Source organism: Tupaia chinensis, unplaced genomic scaffold, assembly GCF_000334495.1.
Source record: "Tupaia chinensis unplaced genomic scaffold, TupChi_1.0 Scaffold149922_1, whole genome shotgun sequence".
Lineage (NCBI taxonomy): Eukaryota > Metazoa > Chordata > Mammalia > Scandentia > Tupaiidae > Tupaia > Tupaia belangeri.
The window spans coordinates 711612-724048 of NW_006209766.1; the positions used below are offsets into that span (position 1 = coordinate 711612).

At 55.2% G+C, this 12437-nt stretch overlaps 1 protein-coding gene across 2 annotated transcripts in view; it reads left to right on the plus strand.

Moving 5' to 3' along the window:
- Nucleotides 1–10298, plus strand: part of GRAMD1A (GRAM domain containing 1A) — a 30057-nt gene extending 19759 nt beyond the window's left edge. The window contains exons 12-22 of one of the 2 annotated variants that reach the window (XM_006171608.3): nucleotides 290–488; nucleotides 1370–1513; nucleotides 3103–3221; nucleotides 3294–3436; nucleotides 5058–5161; nucleotides 5246–5419; nucleotides 5502–5589; nucleotides 6384–6395; nucleotides 6747–6854; nucleotides 6937–7057; nucleotides 9838–10298. In XM_006171608.3, coding sequence (XP_006171670.2) covers nucleotides 290–488; nucleotides 1370–1513; nucleotides 3103–3221; nucleotides 3294–3436; nucleotides 5058–5161; nucleotides 5246–5419; nucleotides 5502–5589; nucleotides 6384–6395; nucleotides 6747–6854; nucleotides 6937–7057; nucleotides 9838–9930 — 1305 coding nt within the window. In that variant the 3' untranslated portion in view covers nucleotides 9931–10298. The remainder of the gene's footprint in view (nucleotides 1–289; nucleotides 489–1369; nucleotides 1514–3102; nucleotides 3222–3293; nucleotides 3437–5057; nucleotides 5162–5245; nucleotides 5420–5501; nucleotides 5590–6383; nucleotides 6396–6746; nucleotides 6855–6936; nucleotides 7058–9837) is intronic. The other variant, XM_006171609.3, reaches the window with a different exon arrangement.
- The last annotated feature ends 2139 nt before the right edge of the window (nucleotides 10299–12437 follow it).

The following is a 12437-nucleotide window of genomic DNA, read 5'->3' on the forward strand; positions in this document are numbered from 1 at the left end:
GGGACAGAGACAGAAAGGATGAGCAGAAGAGGGGTGGAAGACGAGTGACTGGATGAGGCAGGAGACAGATGAGGCATGGAGAGGACAGACAGACGGACAAGACTGGCAAGAAAGTTTATGACCCAGGCCCCCAAGACAAGCCTGTTAGTACTGAGAGAAGTCCTCAGCTAGGTGGCCCAGACACACACACGCTCCTCCCGGACACTGGTTTTCCTAAGGGCTGGACCATCCTGAGTCCCTGTGACCAGGGTAGAGGTGAGGCTGGGCTGTAGTAAGCCTTTCTTTGCAGGCAGAGGAGGACAAGGAGGAGCAGACAGACAGCCAACCAGATGCCTCCTCCAGCCAGACAGTAACCCCTGTGGCTGAACCCCCAAGTACAGAGCCCACCCCACCCGACGGGCCCACCTCCCTGGGCCCCTTGGACCTGCTGCCCAGTGAGGAGCTGCTGACAGACACGAGTAACTCTTCTTCATCGACGGGGGAGGAAGGTGAGGACAGGGGCTCTGATCCATTTGCCTGCATCCCACATGACAATCTGCACTCAGAAAGGTTGAGTGGGAGGGGGCTTATTGGCCCACGGGACTGAAAACATTCAGGGGTAAGCAGATATGGCCTCCAGATGGTGTTGTCAGAAATCTGTCTTTCGAACTGCTTTGGAGGCAGCATGGCAGTGTGAGTACAAGCAGTCTGAAGGCAGATTGCCAGGGCTCAAATTCTGAACACCGCTTCCTCGCTGTGGAGCCCGGGCAAATTTAACCTCTCTGAGCCTCGTTTTCTTCATCTGGAAAATGGGTTAGCAATAATACCCACGTCATAGAATCGGTAAGAGAATTAAATGAGTTCATATGTGTAAACCACTTGGGCCAGTTAGCAAATGTTGGCTCTTATTATTTCTGTTGTTATTTATTTACTCTGCCAGCTAATTTTAATGTAGCCTCTACTCTGGAGACAGAACCTCTAAACAGCTTAGCACAGAGAGCAGTTTCTTCTCAGAGGCTACAGCAAAACTCTTAGGGCTGGCTCTGATTGGTCCAACTTGGAGAACAAGCCCACTCCTGGACCAATCACTGGCTGAGAGCCAGAGGCCTATAAACGTGGGACCCTGCCTGTAATTGCTGTGATTTCAATTGGCTGGACCTAGGTGTGTGCTTTACCCAGAACCAATCCGATTGCTTGGTCCTGGGATTCGTGCCCACCTTGAGCTAATTCCTGTTGCAGAGGGGAGCTGAGTAATGCTCCTGATCCATGTTACCCTGGTCTGGGAAGATGGGGTTGCCTATCCACCCCACCAGGCCTGAAAGCGGGGAGGAGTGGTCACCTGGGGGGCAGGAGGAACGGAGGCCAACTTCCACCCCGCTGTGTCTCCCAGCTGACCTGGCGGCGCTGCTTCCCGACCTCTCCGGCCGTCTCCTCATCAACTCCGTCTTCCACGTGGGCGCCGAGCGGCTCCAGCAGATGCTTTTCTCAGACTCGCCCTTCCTGCAGGGCTTCCTGCAGCAGTGCAAGTTCACAGGTCAGAGTGGGCCTGGAGAGATGCCTAGGGACCCCGTAGCGGGGAGGGGTCAGGATTGCCACCTGGGAGATAGGCAGGCACTGCTAACTGGGGTGGCAGGTGCTGGCCCTTAAAAGCAGCCTCTGTGAGACCAGACGCGGCCCTGCCTCTAACTAGTGGAGTGGACGTGGGCTGCGTGTTTGGCCTCTCTGTGCCTCAATGTGTTCTGCGTGAGGAGAATACGATAGTAGTACTCGCCTTGGGTGTCCTTGTGAGAGCCACCTGAGTGAACACCAGAAAAGCGCCTGAGCCGTGCCGTACAGCCAGCGTTTAATACAGACAAGGTGGAGTACGCTGTCCACCCATGTGGGGCTCAGGGCCCACGAGACACCAGGGCAGAAACTCCTGTCCATGTGCAGAGTCTAGTGAGAACCACAGGACGTCCACACTCACACAAATAACAACTCATGTTCAAGGCACGGTGGGAGGTGAGGGTGGAGCTGTGAGCGCCAGAGGGTGTCGGGGAATCCGAGGGGAGAGTGTAAAGTCGGAACTAAGGTCTGAAGGGGAGCCCAAGGAGGACGAGGGAGGAGGCCGGGTGCGAGGGGTTTCTGTATGGTACCTGCAGAGGTTCTGAGGCCGGAGGTAGACCCTGGGTCTGGAGAAATCCCAGGTGCAGAGAGTGGAGGCCACAGCACCAGGTGAGGCTGAGGGGTTGACCCAGGACCAGCTGATGAGCTCGGGAGGCTACGGGAGCGATTCGAGTAGAGGAAGGGCTCGTCAGGCAGTGGTTTTTCTTGGTTTCCCTTTTCTGTGTTGACAAGAACGGACCACGTAGAATTTCCTGCAGACTCAGTAAGGTGGCCTTCTGCTGGGAGAGACACAAGTCTACCAAAACTCTGTTTCTCTCCTGGAGGAACTGGCACGTTAGGCTTTCCAGCTGTCTGAGAGCCATGGCGTGTTCCAGGCAGATAGGGGATAGGGTCAGGCTTAGCTTTAACAAGATGCCCCTGGACCGCAAGTGGACACTGAGGCTCGATACTCAGGTGGAGAGGGGCCCTGGGCAAGCACGGAGGGGCTGAGCCAGGAGCCGTACTCCAGAGATCTGGTGAACAGTGGAGCTGATGGACTGGTGTCAGGGGGTAGCCAGGGCTCCAGGGGAAGCCTGGAGGGCCCTGGGCCGTCTCTGACATAGGGCCCCGAGAGGAAGGGCAGGTACTGGGGGCACTGAGTCCATTGTGAGGCTCGGTGGGTGTGAGAGGGTGTGAGAGTCCCAAGGGACTCCCGGGAACGGTTCAGAAGGTTGCAGGTCTAGGTCTGATGCTCGGGGAGAAGCCAGGCCTGATACAGAGGGGGATACTGAGGCTGTAGGAGTGACTGAGATAGCCCCAGGGGATTAAAAGTGTCAAGAAGAGGTAGGTCCCACCAACATTTAAGGCTTTAGTCGGCTGGAGAGAAGGTGGGGTAGACAACAAGGTAAGGACGTGGAGGAGGAATGGGGTTTGGGACAAGTCCCCAGACAGCGGAAACCCTCCAAAAACATGAGTCTCCTCCCGCCTGGGGGCAAAGGTCTAGAGAATAGTCCCCTCATACTTTTCCTTCTTCCCCAGATGTGACCTTGAGCCCCTGGAGTGGGGACAGCAAGTGCCACCAGCGTCGAGTGCTGACGTACACCATTCCCATCAGCAACCCGCTGGGCCCCAAGAGCGCCTCTGTGGTGGAGACACAGGTGGGCTGTTGGGGTGACTGGGGAGGTGGGAGGGCCGGGAGGGGCGGCCTGACTCCCTCCTGGTGCTTGCAGACGCTGTTCCGGCGCGGCCCACAGGCGGGCGGCTGCGTGGTGGACTCGGAGGTGCTGACGCAGGGCATCCCCTACCAGGACTACTTCTACACTGCCCACCGCTACTGCATCCTGGGCCTCGCCCGCAACAAGGCTCGTCTGCGGTGAGCAGGCCTGGTGCTCCCGAGAGTTCCAGGGCCCCCCACCCTCGGCCCACTCCCCAAGTCAGCAGCAGAACGTTGGCTCCCACTCTAACAGAGGATCCGAAATTCGGGTGCCCGAGGCCCCTGAGCTTTGATAGTGGAGGTGTAGAGAGGGTGGCCATGGTACAGACCCTCCTGTCCGCAAAGGGTGTTTGAGCCTCAAGACTCAGAATACAGCAAAACCAGACACCGTCCCCTCTCTGGGAGCACATGGTCTAGTGGGCAGTTGGACAATTAAAAACCTTAGGTTGGGGACCAGCAGATGGTGTAATGGTTACGTTGCTGGATCCCCACATAGTCGACCACGGTTTAAGTCCTGGACCCAGTGGCTTGAAACTCATGCTGGGCGTGTGTACATGTGTGCCTAAAATCCTGAGAGGAGAATGGAGGAGAAAGGATTGCAGCATGGCCATCCCCTCCGGGGGGTGATTTTTTGCTTTCTCTCTCTACGGCAAGTGGTCATACCCTATAACAAATCTCTCTTAAAAAAAAAAAACGGCAAGTGCTCATACCCTATACCAAATCTCTCTTAAAAAAAAAAAAAAAAGATAATCAGAAAACTCAGGGTGTATTTTTGTGTAGAAAAATATGTCATGGGGACCAGCAGTTAGCGTAAGGGCTTTGTCGCTGGACTCCCACGTAGTCGACCATGGTTCGCGTCCCAGACCTGGTGGCTTAAAACTCACACCGGGCGCATGTGCGTTCGTGCCCAAGATCCCGAGAGGAGAATGGAGAAGGGATTGCAGCGTGGCCATCCCCCCTGGGGGGTGATTTCTCGCTTTCTGTCTCTCTGTCTCTCTCTGTCTGTCTGGTGAGTGCACGCGCCCTATAGTGAAAACCTCTAAAAAGAAAAGAAAAATACGTCATGACTTTCCTAACAACCCAGTAAATTGTGGGGCCAACCAGTGTCCAGGTGATTACGAAAGCTAGATCCCACATAGCCTACCACGTGGTTCAAGTCCCAGTCCTGGTGGCTTGAAAAAACACACCATGCATATATGCATGTCCACGATCCCCAAAGGAGGGAGGAACAGAGAAGAGATAGCATGCATATCTGCATGTCCACAATCCCCAAAGGAGGGAGGAACAGAGAAGAGATTGTGGTATGACCATTCCCAAAGGGTATGCTTTCCCCCCTCCCTCTCTGTCTCTCTGGTGAGCACATGCTCTCTCTGGTAAACAAACAAGTAAAGCGAATCTGCAGAATGTTCCTGCCGACAGGCCTATGGAGGAGAAGCACAGCAGGCTAAAGAGTAGGGGGTGGGCACAGAGGGTTTCATCTGAATTCCGTCCTCTGAGAAGGAAGCATCTCACCTAGAACCTGGAGGAGGTGAGAGCACTTCATCTGGGACAGCCAGTGCAAAGGCCCTGAGGCAGGGGTTTGGGGAATGCAGTGGAGCAAGTAGTGGGGAGAGTAGACAGACCAGAGAGGTGGACCAGATCATGCCTGACCTTGTGGGTCACGATGACGTCAGCTCTCCTGTGTGAGGCGCAGCAAGGGCAGGACTTGGGGCGAGGAGGCCGCTGACCCAACGCTGTGCTCACAGGCCCCCTCTGAGCCCCTTCCCTCTCCCAACCCCAGAGTGTCCTCTGAGATCCGGTACCGAAAGCAGCCGTGGAGCCTCGTGAAGTCTCTGATAGAGAAGAACTCGTGGAGTGGCATTGAAGACTATTTCCACCACCTGGGTAAGGGGGCAGGAGGCCACAAGGCGGGGTGGAGTGATGGCCTGGCTGGGCGCAGACATCCAGAGCCCTCTCTTCCTCTCACAGAGCGGGAGCTCAGCAAGGCCGAGAAACTGTCTCTGGAAGAAGGCGGGAAGGATGCCCGGGGGTTGCTGTCGGGCCTACGTAGGCGGAAGCGGCCTCTGAGCTGGAGGGGGCACGGGGACGGGCCCCAGCACCCAGACCCTGACCCCTGCACCCGGGCTGGCATGCACACCTCAGGTGCGTTCTGCAAGGGCCAGCCAGAGTGGGAGGAGCTGGGTAAGGGTCTAGGGCATGGCTGACCCCGGCTGTTCTCCCCTAGGCTCTCTCAGCTCTCGCTTCTCAGAACCAGCCGTGGACCAGGGCCCCGGGGCGGGCATCCCCAACGCTCTGGTTCTCATCAGCGTTGTGTGAGTAGGAGACGGGCCTGCAGCTGCATCCTGTGTGTGACCTTGGGCAAGCGCTTGGCCGCTCTGGGCCTCTCTGCTTACCGGAAAGTGTGGGCTTACCTCACGGCAAGGATCAAACGAGATGACATTTGGGATGTGTCCCACAGAGCCCTTGCACGGTCATGAAGTCCTCCCTGCTGGACGTGCAGAAGCCCAGGGGGCTGAGGGAGGTCAGAGCGGCCCAACTTCGTCCAAGGGATAGGGGGCACTTTCTGAAGGAGGAGGCACCCAAGGATGTGGGATTAGCCCCATGAATGGGGAGCGGTATGCAAGAGTGATGTCGTTTACAGGTTTCACCCGCGTTTTCTGTGTCCGACCCTAGGCTGGGTGATGCAGGCACACAGTGACCAACAGCCTTGTTGGGAAGGCAGACCTGACATGGGCCAGAAGGGTCAAGGGAGGGTGGTGACAAGGCAGAGGCAGAAGTGCTGGAGGCTTCCTCCCAGGCCAGAGGTGGCAGTGAGGCCAGGCTTTGTGGGAAAGCAGGGGTCCACCGTGTGCCAGGGCCTACAGGGATTGTGGGGGCAGGACACAGAGAAAATGGAACTGTCATCCCTGGGCTTCAAGCAGATCCTGGGAGGTGAGGGTTGGATCAGCTCCATCCTCAGCCTCTCAGGGCTTCAGTTTCCCACACCGGCCGTCTGGCGAGGGGCCAGGTGGCCTGTTTGGCTCAGAGCACCCAGGGCCGACGAGGGCGGGTGGATAGGTTTGGCTGGGTGGCTCATCTCTCTGTCTCCCCCTCACTGCCTCCATAGGATCTGTGTGAGGTAGGGTCCTGCCTCCTGCACCTGCCTCGCCCCTGCCTGCCCCCTGCTTCAGCCTCCTCTTCCTTCTTTGTGACCCCCCAACCCCTTGCCCTGGTTCTCCTGGGGAGGTGGCCTGGTGTGGCCGGGCGTGTGGGCATGGGACAGGCCTGGATTTGAACCCTGACTTTTCTGTGTACAGACTCTGCAACCCTCGGCATGTCTCTCATCCTCTTGAGTCTGTTTGCTCCTCTGAAAGGGGGTGCACTTGTCGTCATAGTAATCCTTCAAGGTGTGGTGGTGTGTGGGGTACAGAGCTCAGTGCCCGACTGGGCATGGCTGGATCCCAGATCACCTGATCTCTCCTGTCTCCAGCCTCATCGTCCTCATCGCCCTCAATGTCCTCCTCTTTTACCGCCTTTGGTCCCTGGAGAGGACGGCCCACACCTTCGAGTCCTGGCACAGTTTGGCCCTGGCCAAGGGGTGAGTGGGTAGCTGGAGGGGGTTGGCGGCCTGGAAGATGGGAGGGGGACAAGACCCCCACTCAGATCCTGTGTCTCCACAGTAAGTTTCCCCAGACGGCCACAGAGTGGGCCGAGATCCTGGCCCTGCAAAAGCAGTTCCATAGCGTCGAGGTGCACAAGTGGAGGCAGATCCTGCGGGCTTCCGTGGAACTCCTGGATGAGGTAGGAGGCTTCCGCTTGGCCCAGGGAGAGGGGGGCTGCAGGATGCTGCATTGATGTCTTCCGCTCGCTGGGCCTCAGCTTCCTCCTCTGTAAAAGAATGAAGCCATTCAGGATCAGCAGTTAGCGTAATGGCTATGTTGCCGGACTCCCATGTAGTCGACTGGTTCAAATCCCAGACCTGGTGGCTTAAACTCACACCGGGAGTGTGTGTGTGTGTGTGTGTGTGTGTGTGTGTGTGTGCCCAAGATCCCGAGAGGAGAATGGAGGAGAAGGGACTGTGGCATGGCCATTCCCCCTGGGGGGTGATTTCTCAGACACTTTGTTATAGTTGGGGCAACCAGGTTGAAATTCTAGTGTGAGACCTTGTGCAAGGGACTTTAGCAGTTGAGCTTGGGCATCCTCCTCTGAACATGGGGTAATAATTGATGTCACTCAGAGACTGCTGTGCTGCATGTGCTGATGTTTGGGCACACGGTGAACACCTCATGCGTGTGTACTGTAATTTTTTTCTTTTTTTGGAGAGATTTTTGCTATAAGGCGTGTGCACTCGCCAGAAAGACAGAGAGACAGAAAGCAAGAAATCACCCCTCAGAGGGGATGGCCACACCGCAGTCCCTTCTCCTCCATTCTCCTCTCGGGATCTTGGGCACGTATGCGCACACGCCTGGCATGAGTTTAAGCCGCCGGTTCTGGGACTTGAACCGCAGTCGACTATATGGGAGTCCAGTGACATAGCCATTATGCTAATTGCTGGTCCCCATGTGTACTGTTATTAGCATGAGCCTAGTGGCCAGCACACAGCAGGTGCTCAGTAAACATGACGTCACCACCTAGGGATGCCCAAGGTCCCAGGAGACTGGCCGGCAGCTGTAGTGGCTCAGGGCACATGTCGGGTACTGGGGTAGGTGTCTATGATGGGGACTGGGAGAGGAAGCTGGGGACAGTCTGGCATTGGTGAGGTTCCCCAGGACATCAGAACTGAAGTTGCAGGTGATGGTAAAAACCACGCTTGGTCAGACCCTTCCATAAGGCACAGCCCATCTTTAGGGGCCTCGCTGTGCTCTGAAATCGGGCTCAGAAGGAGACACTTGCCTTGGAAAGGGCTTTGCAAGGGGGAGCTAAAACTGGGACCCCATTGCTCATAGAGGGGAAGGGACAAATTTTGTTTGGTTATCTATCTCTCCTCAAATTGCCAAGGGTACAGGGTTGACTTTGCACATTACTGGTAACAGACAATGTAGATTGAGCAGCCGGTCGGTCCCGAGGGCCAAACGTGATTCACTGCTGGCCATTCCCCCTGGGGGGTGATTTCTCAGACACTTTGTTATAGTTGGGGCAACCAGGTTGAAATTCTAGTGTGAGACCTTGTGCAAGGGACTTTAGCAGTTGAGCTTGGGCATCCTCCTCTGAACATGGGGTAATAATTGATGTCACTCAGAGACTGCTGTGCTGCATGTGCTGATGTTTGGGCACACGGTGAACACCTCATGCGTGTGTACTGTAATTTTTTTCTTTTTTTGGAGAGATTTTTGCTATAAGGCGTGTGCACTCGCCAGAAAGACAGAGAGACAGAAAGCAAGAAATCACCCCTCAGAGGGGATGGCCACACCGCAGTCCCTTCTCCTCCATTCTCCTCTCGGGATCTTGGGCACGTATGCGCACACGCCTGGCATGAGTTTAAGCCGCCGGTTCTGGGACTTGAACCGCAGTCGACTATATGGGAGTCCAGTGACATAGCCATTATGCTAATTGCTGGTCCCCATGTGTACTGTTATTAGCATGAGCCTAGTGGCCAGCACACAGCAGGTGCTCAGTAAACATGACGTCACCACCTAGGGATGCCCAAGGTCCCAGGAGACTGGCCGGCAGCTGTAGTGGCTCAGGGCACATGTCGGGTACTGGGGTAGGTGTCTATGATGGGGACTGGGAGAGGAAGCTGGGGACAGTCTGGCATTGGTGAGGTTCCCCAGGACATCAGAACTGAAGTTGCAGGTGATGGTAAAAACCACGCTTGGTCAGACCCTTCCATAAGGCACAGCCCATCTTTAGGGGCCTCGCTGTGCTCTGAAATCGGGCTCAGAAGGAGACACTTGCCTTGGAAAGGGCTTTGCAAGGGGGAGCTAAAACTGGGACCCCATTGCTCATAGAGGGGAAGGGACAAATTTTGTTTGGTTATCTATCTCTCCTCAAATTGCCAAGGGTACAGGGTTGACTTTGCACATTACTGGTAACAGACAATGTAGATTGAGCAGCCGGTCGGTCCCGAGTGCCAAACGTGATTCACTGCTGTGTGCTCATAGCCAACTTTAGAGACAGACGCTCTTGTTATCCCCATCCTAGAGATAGGTGCCAGGTGCCCCAAAGTACGAGGAGTGCAGGAACTTGCCCAAGGCCACGAAGCAGCTAATAACAGCTGCTGTGCATTGAGCACTTTGCTGCGTGCCAGGTTCTAGGTGTTCACCCATCAGATCCCCGAAATAACCCTGTAGGACGAGAGAACTGAGGCCCAGGGTGCTTAAGGCACGTGCCCAAGGTTACCTAGTAAGTAGCAGAGCTGGGATTTAAACCCAGGCCGTCTGGGTCCCAGGCATGCACTATGCCTTTCCCACTGCTGTCTCTGAAAAGTTAAAGCGGGTGCAGTGTGGCTCTGCTCTTCTCATGGAGTGACCTCGGTGGGGAGTGTGGCCTCTCCAGACGGTCCCCAGTTTCTCGGTAGCAAGATGGGAGTGAGCAGCATCAGCCACCAGCGCTCACCCCCACCTGCCCACCTCCTCCTGCAGATGAAGTTCTCACTAGAGAAGCTGCATCAAGGCATCGCGGTCTCAGACCCTCCCTTCGACGCCCAGCCCCGGCCCGACGATAGCTTCTCCTGAGGATGCCCAGCCACTCAGCCATCCCGCAAGACGGACAGACAGACGCAAAGAGCCTCGGCGGCCACTGCTGGCACGGTGTGAGCGCCGGGAACCTCCCACCTGCCCCTCACAGTGGCCAGAGCAGGGGCCACACAGACGTGGGGACCACAGAACCAAGAAGCACTTTAGACCAGCGTGTGCGAGTCCAGCTGCCATTGCCTGCCCTGCCAGGGAGCTGGCCTGGCCTTTGGCAGGCACCCACTAACTTATTCTGCCCAGCTGGGGCTGTGGGCGGGTGCCTCCTGGGGTGCACGAGTCCCTCAGCTCTGGGTTTAATGTATTGTATTTATTTGGGGTTCACAAAGCCCCAATAAAAGGTTGGAAATGGCTACGGCTGCACCTTTGGGACCCTGGGAGCGGGGGTCTCATTGTTCTCAGATCCTGCCCTGACGAAGGGGGGGACTGGCTCATTTCCTGGGGCCATAGTTGCTGAAGGGATCTGAGGTTCTTGTACATCTTACACAAGATTTGTGTCACCATAGTCCAGGGACTGTGGTGTGGCCATCTCCCCATGGGGTGCTTTCAGGGACTCTGAGGACAGACTGGTGGCATGGGTTCATAGCCTGCATCTTGGTATTCATGTAACCTCTTTGAGCTTCAGTTTCCTTCTGTACAATGGGTAAAACCCTGTCTCCCAGGGTGGTTTTACATAAGTAGTTCTCAAACTTCATCTGCATCAGAATCTCCTGGGAGGTTTGTTTAAAAAAGACAGGCCTGGGGGCCAGCCGGTGGCATGGTGGTAAAGGCACTGGACTCCCACATGGCCGACCGTGGTTTGAGTCCCAGACCTGGAGGCTTGAATATCACGCCGGGTCCATGTATGTGTATAACCAAAATCCCAGGAGGAGAATAGAGAAGAAGGGATTGTGATGTGGCCATTTCCTCCCTGGGAGGGGATTTCTTACTTTCCCTCTGTCTCTCTCCAGTGAGTGCACACGCCCTATGGAAAAACCTAAAAATACAACAATAAAAATAGGCCTGCCCTGTAGTCTGGTAGTTTGGGAGCTGGATTCCACATGGCCAACTTCATGGTTCAAATCTTGGCTCCAGTGTGCATGCCCCAAATCCCAGCAGGATGGAGAAGTGGACGAGAAAGGATTATGGCATGATTATGCTCCCTTGGGGTGTGCTTTCTCCCTCCTCTGTCTCTGTCTCTTTCTCCCTTGGCAAGTATATGTCTCTCTCTCTTGGAAGTTTTAGAAAAATGGATTGCATTCCTTTAATCCCAGCCACTCAGGAGGCTGACAGCAGGAGACTCAGGAGTCTGAGGCCAAGGCCAGTCTGGGCAACACAGTGAGACCCTATCTCATAGAGTAGCCCCATAGTCTAGTGGTTAAGGGAGCCAGATCCCAGATGGCCGACCACAATTCAAATCCTGAGGCTTAGAAAAAACTGTGTGTATGTACATGCCCAAAGTCTTGACAGGATGGAGAAATAGAGAAGGGATTGCGATATGACCTCACCCCACTAGGGGGGTGCTTTCTCCCTCTCACTTTCCCTCTGTTTCTCTCTGGCAGTTGAAGAGAGAGACAGAAAGGCCATTATCTTGGAACAACAAAAAAACAGATGACTAGACCCTACCATCTGAGTTTGTGATGCAGCAGGTTGGGGCAGGACCAAGATTCTAACATGTCTTTTTTCTTTTTTTTTTCAATTTGCTATAGGGTATATGTGCTTGCCAGAGAGAGCGAAGCAGGTGGGCAGTGAGAAAGCACCCCACGGTTGGGTGGGGGATGGCCACACCACCATCCCTTCTCTGTTGTTTTGGGATTTGGGGTACCATGCACATGCACCTGGGATGTTTTTTAAGCCACAGGGTCAGGAACTCAACCTTGCAGTCAGCCACGTGGGATCCAGTGCCTTGACTGCCATGCCACCTGCTGGCCCCAAGATTCCACACCAGATGGTGCTGCTGATGCTGCCTGAGACTACACATGAGCACCCTTACTCTGGGGAGTCAAGGAGTTAAATGTGGCACGGGCTAAATATGCACTAAATGTTATGCTTACTGTAGAAAAATCGAGGGGGGGAAATAATGTGTAGTCAGCACCCAGCTTGTACCAAGCTCTCTGTCAGGATCTGATGTTCCTTTTTCTCACAGCGATTTCTTGAAGTAGAGACAGATTTACCTACCCGAGGCCACCCAGCAGGGAGCCAAAAACTCTGGGCCCTGACCCTTTCCAGGAGGGTTGAGGTCCTTTGCGCACTTGTTCTACAGACGAGGAGCGAAGTCCCAGGGTCGAGTAGAACCCAGATCTGTCTTACTCAAACCCTGTGCTGGTTCCGGTCAGTGAAGGGTAAAGAAAAACCTTAGGCGTGTCACATGCCAGACTATAAAAATCGTCTTAATTGACAGCTTGGATTGGGGCAATAGAAGAAGGATTGCTGGGGCCGGAAGCTGGTGTGGTGGATAAGGGTGCTGGACTCCCACATGGCCAACCACGGTTCAAGTCTCTGACCTGCAGGCT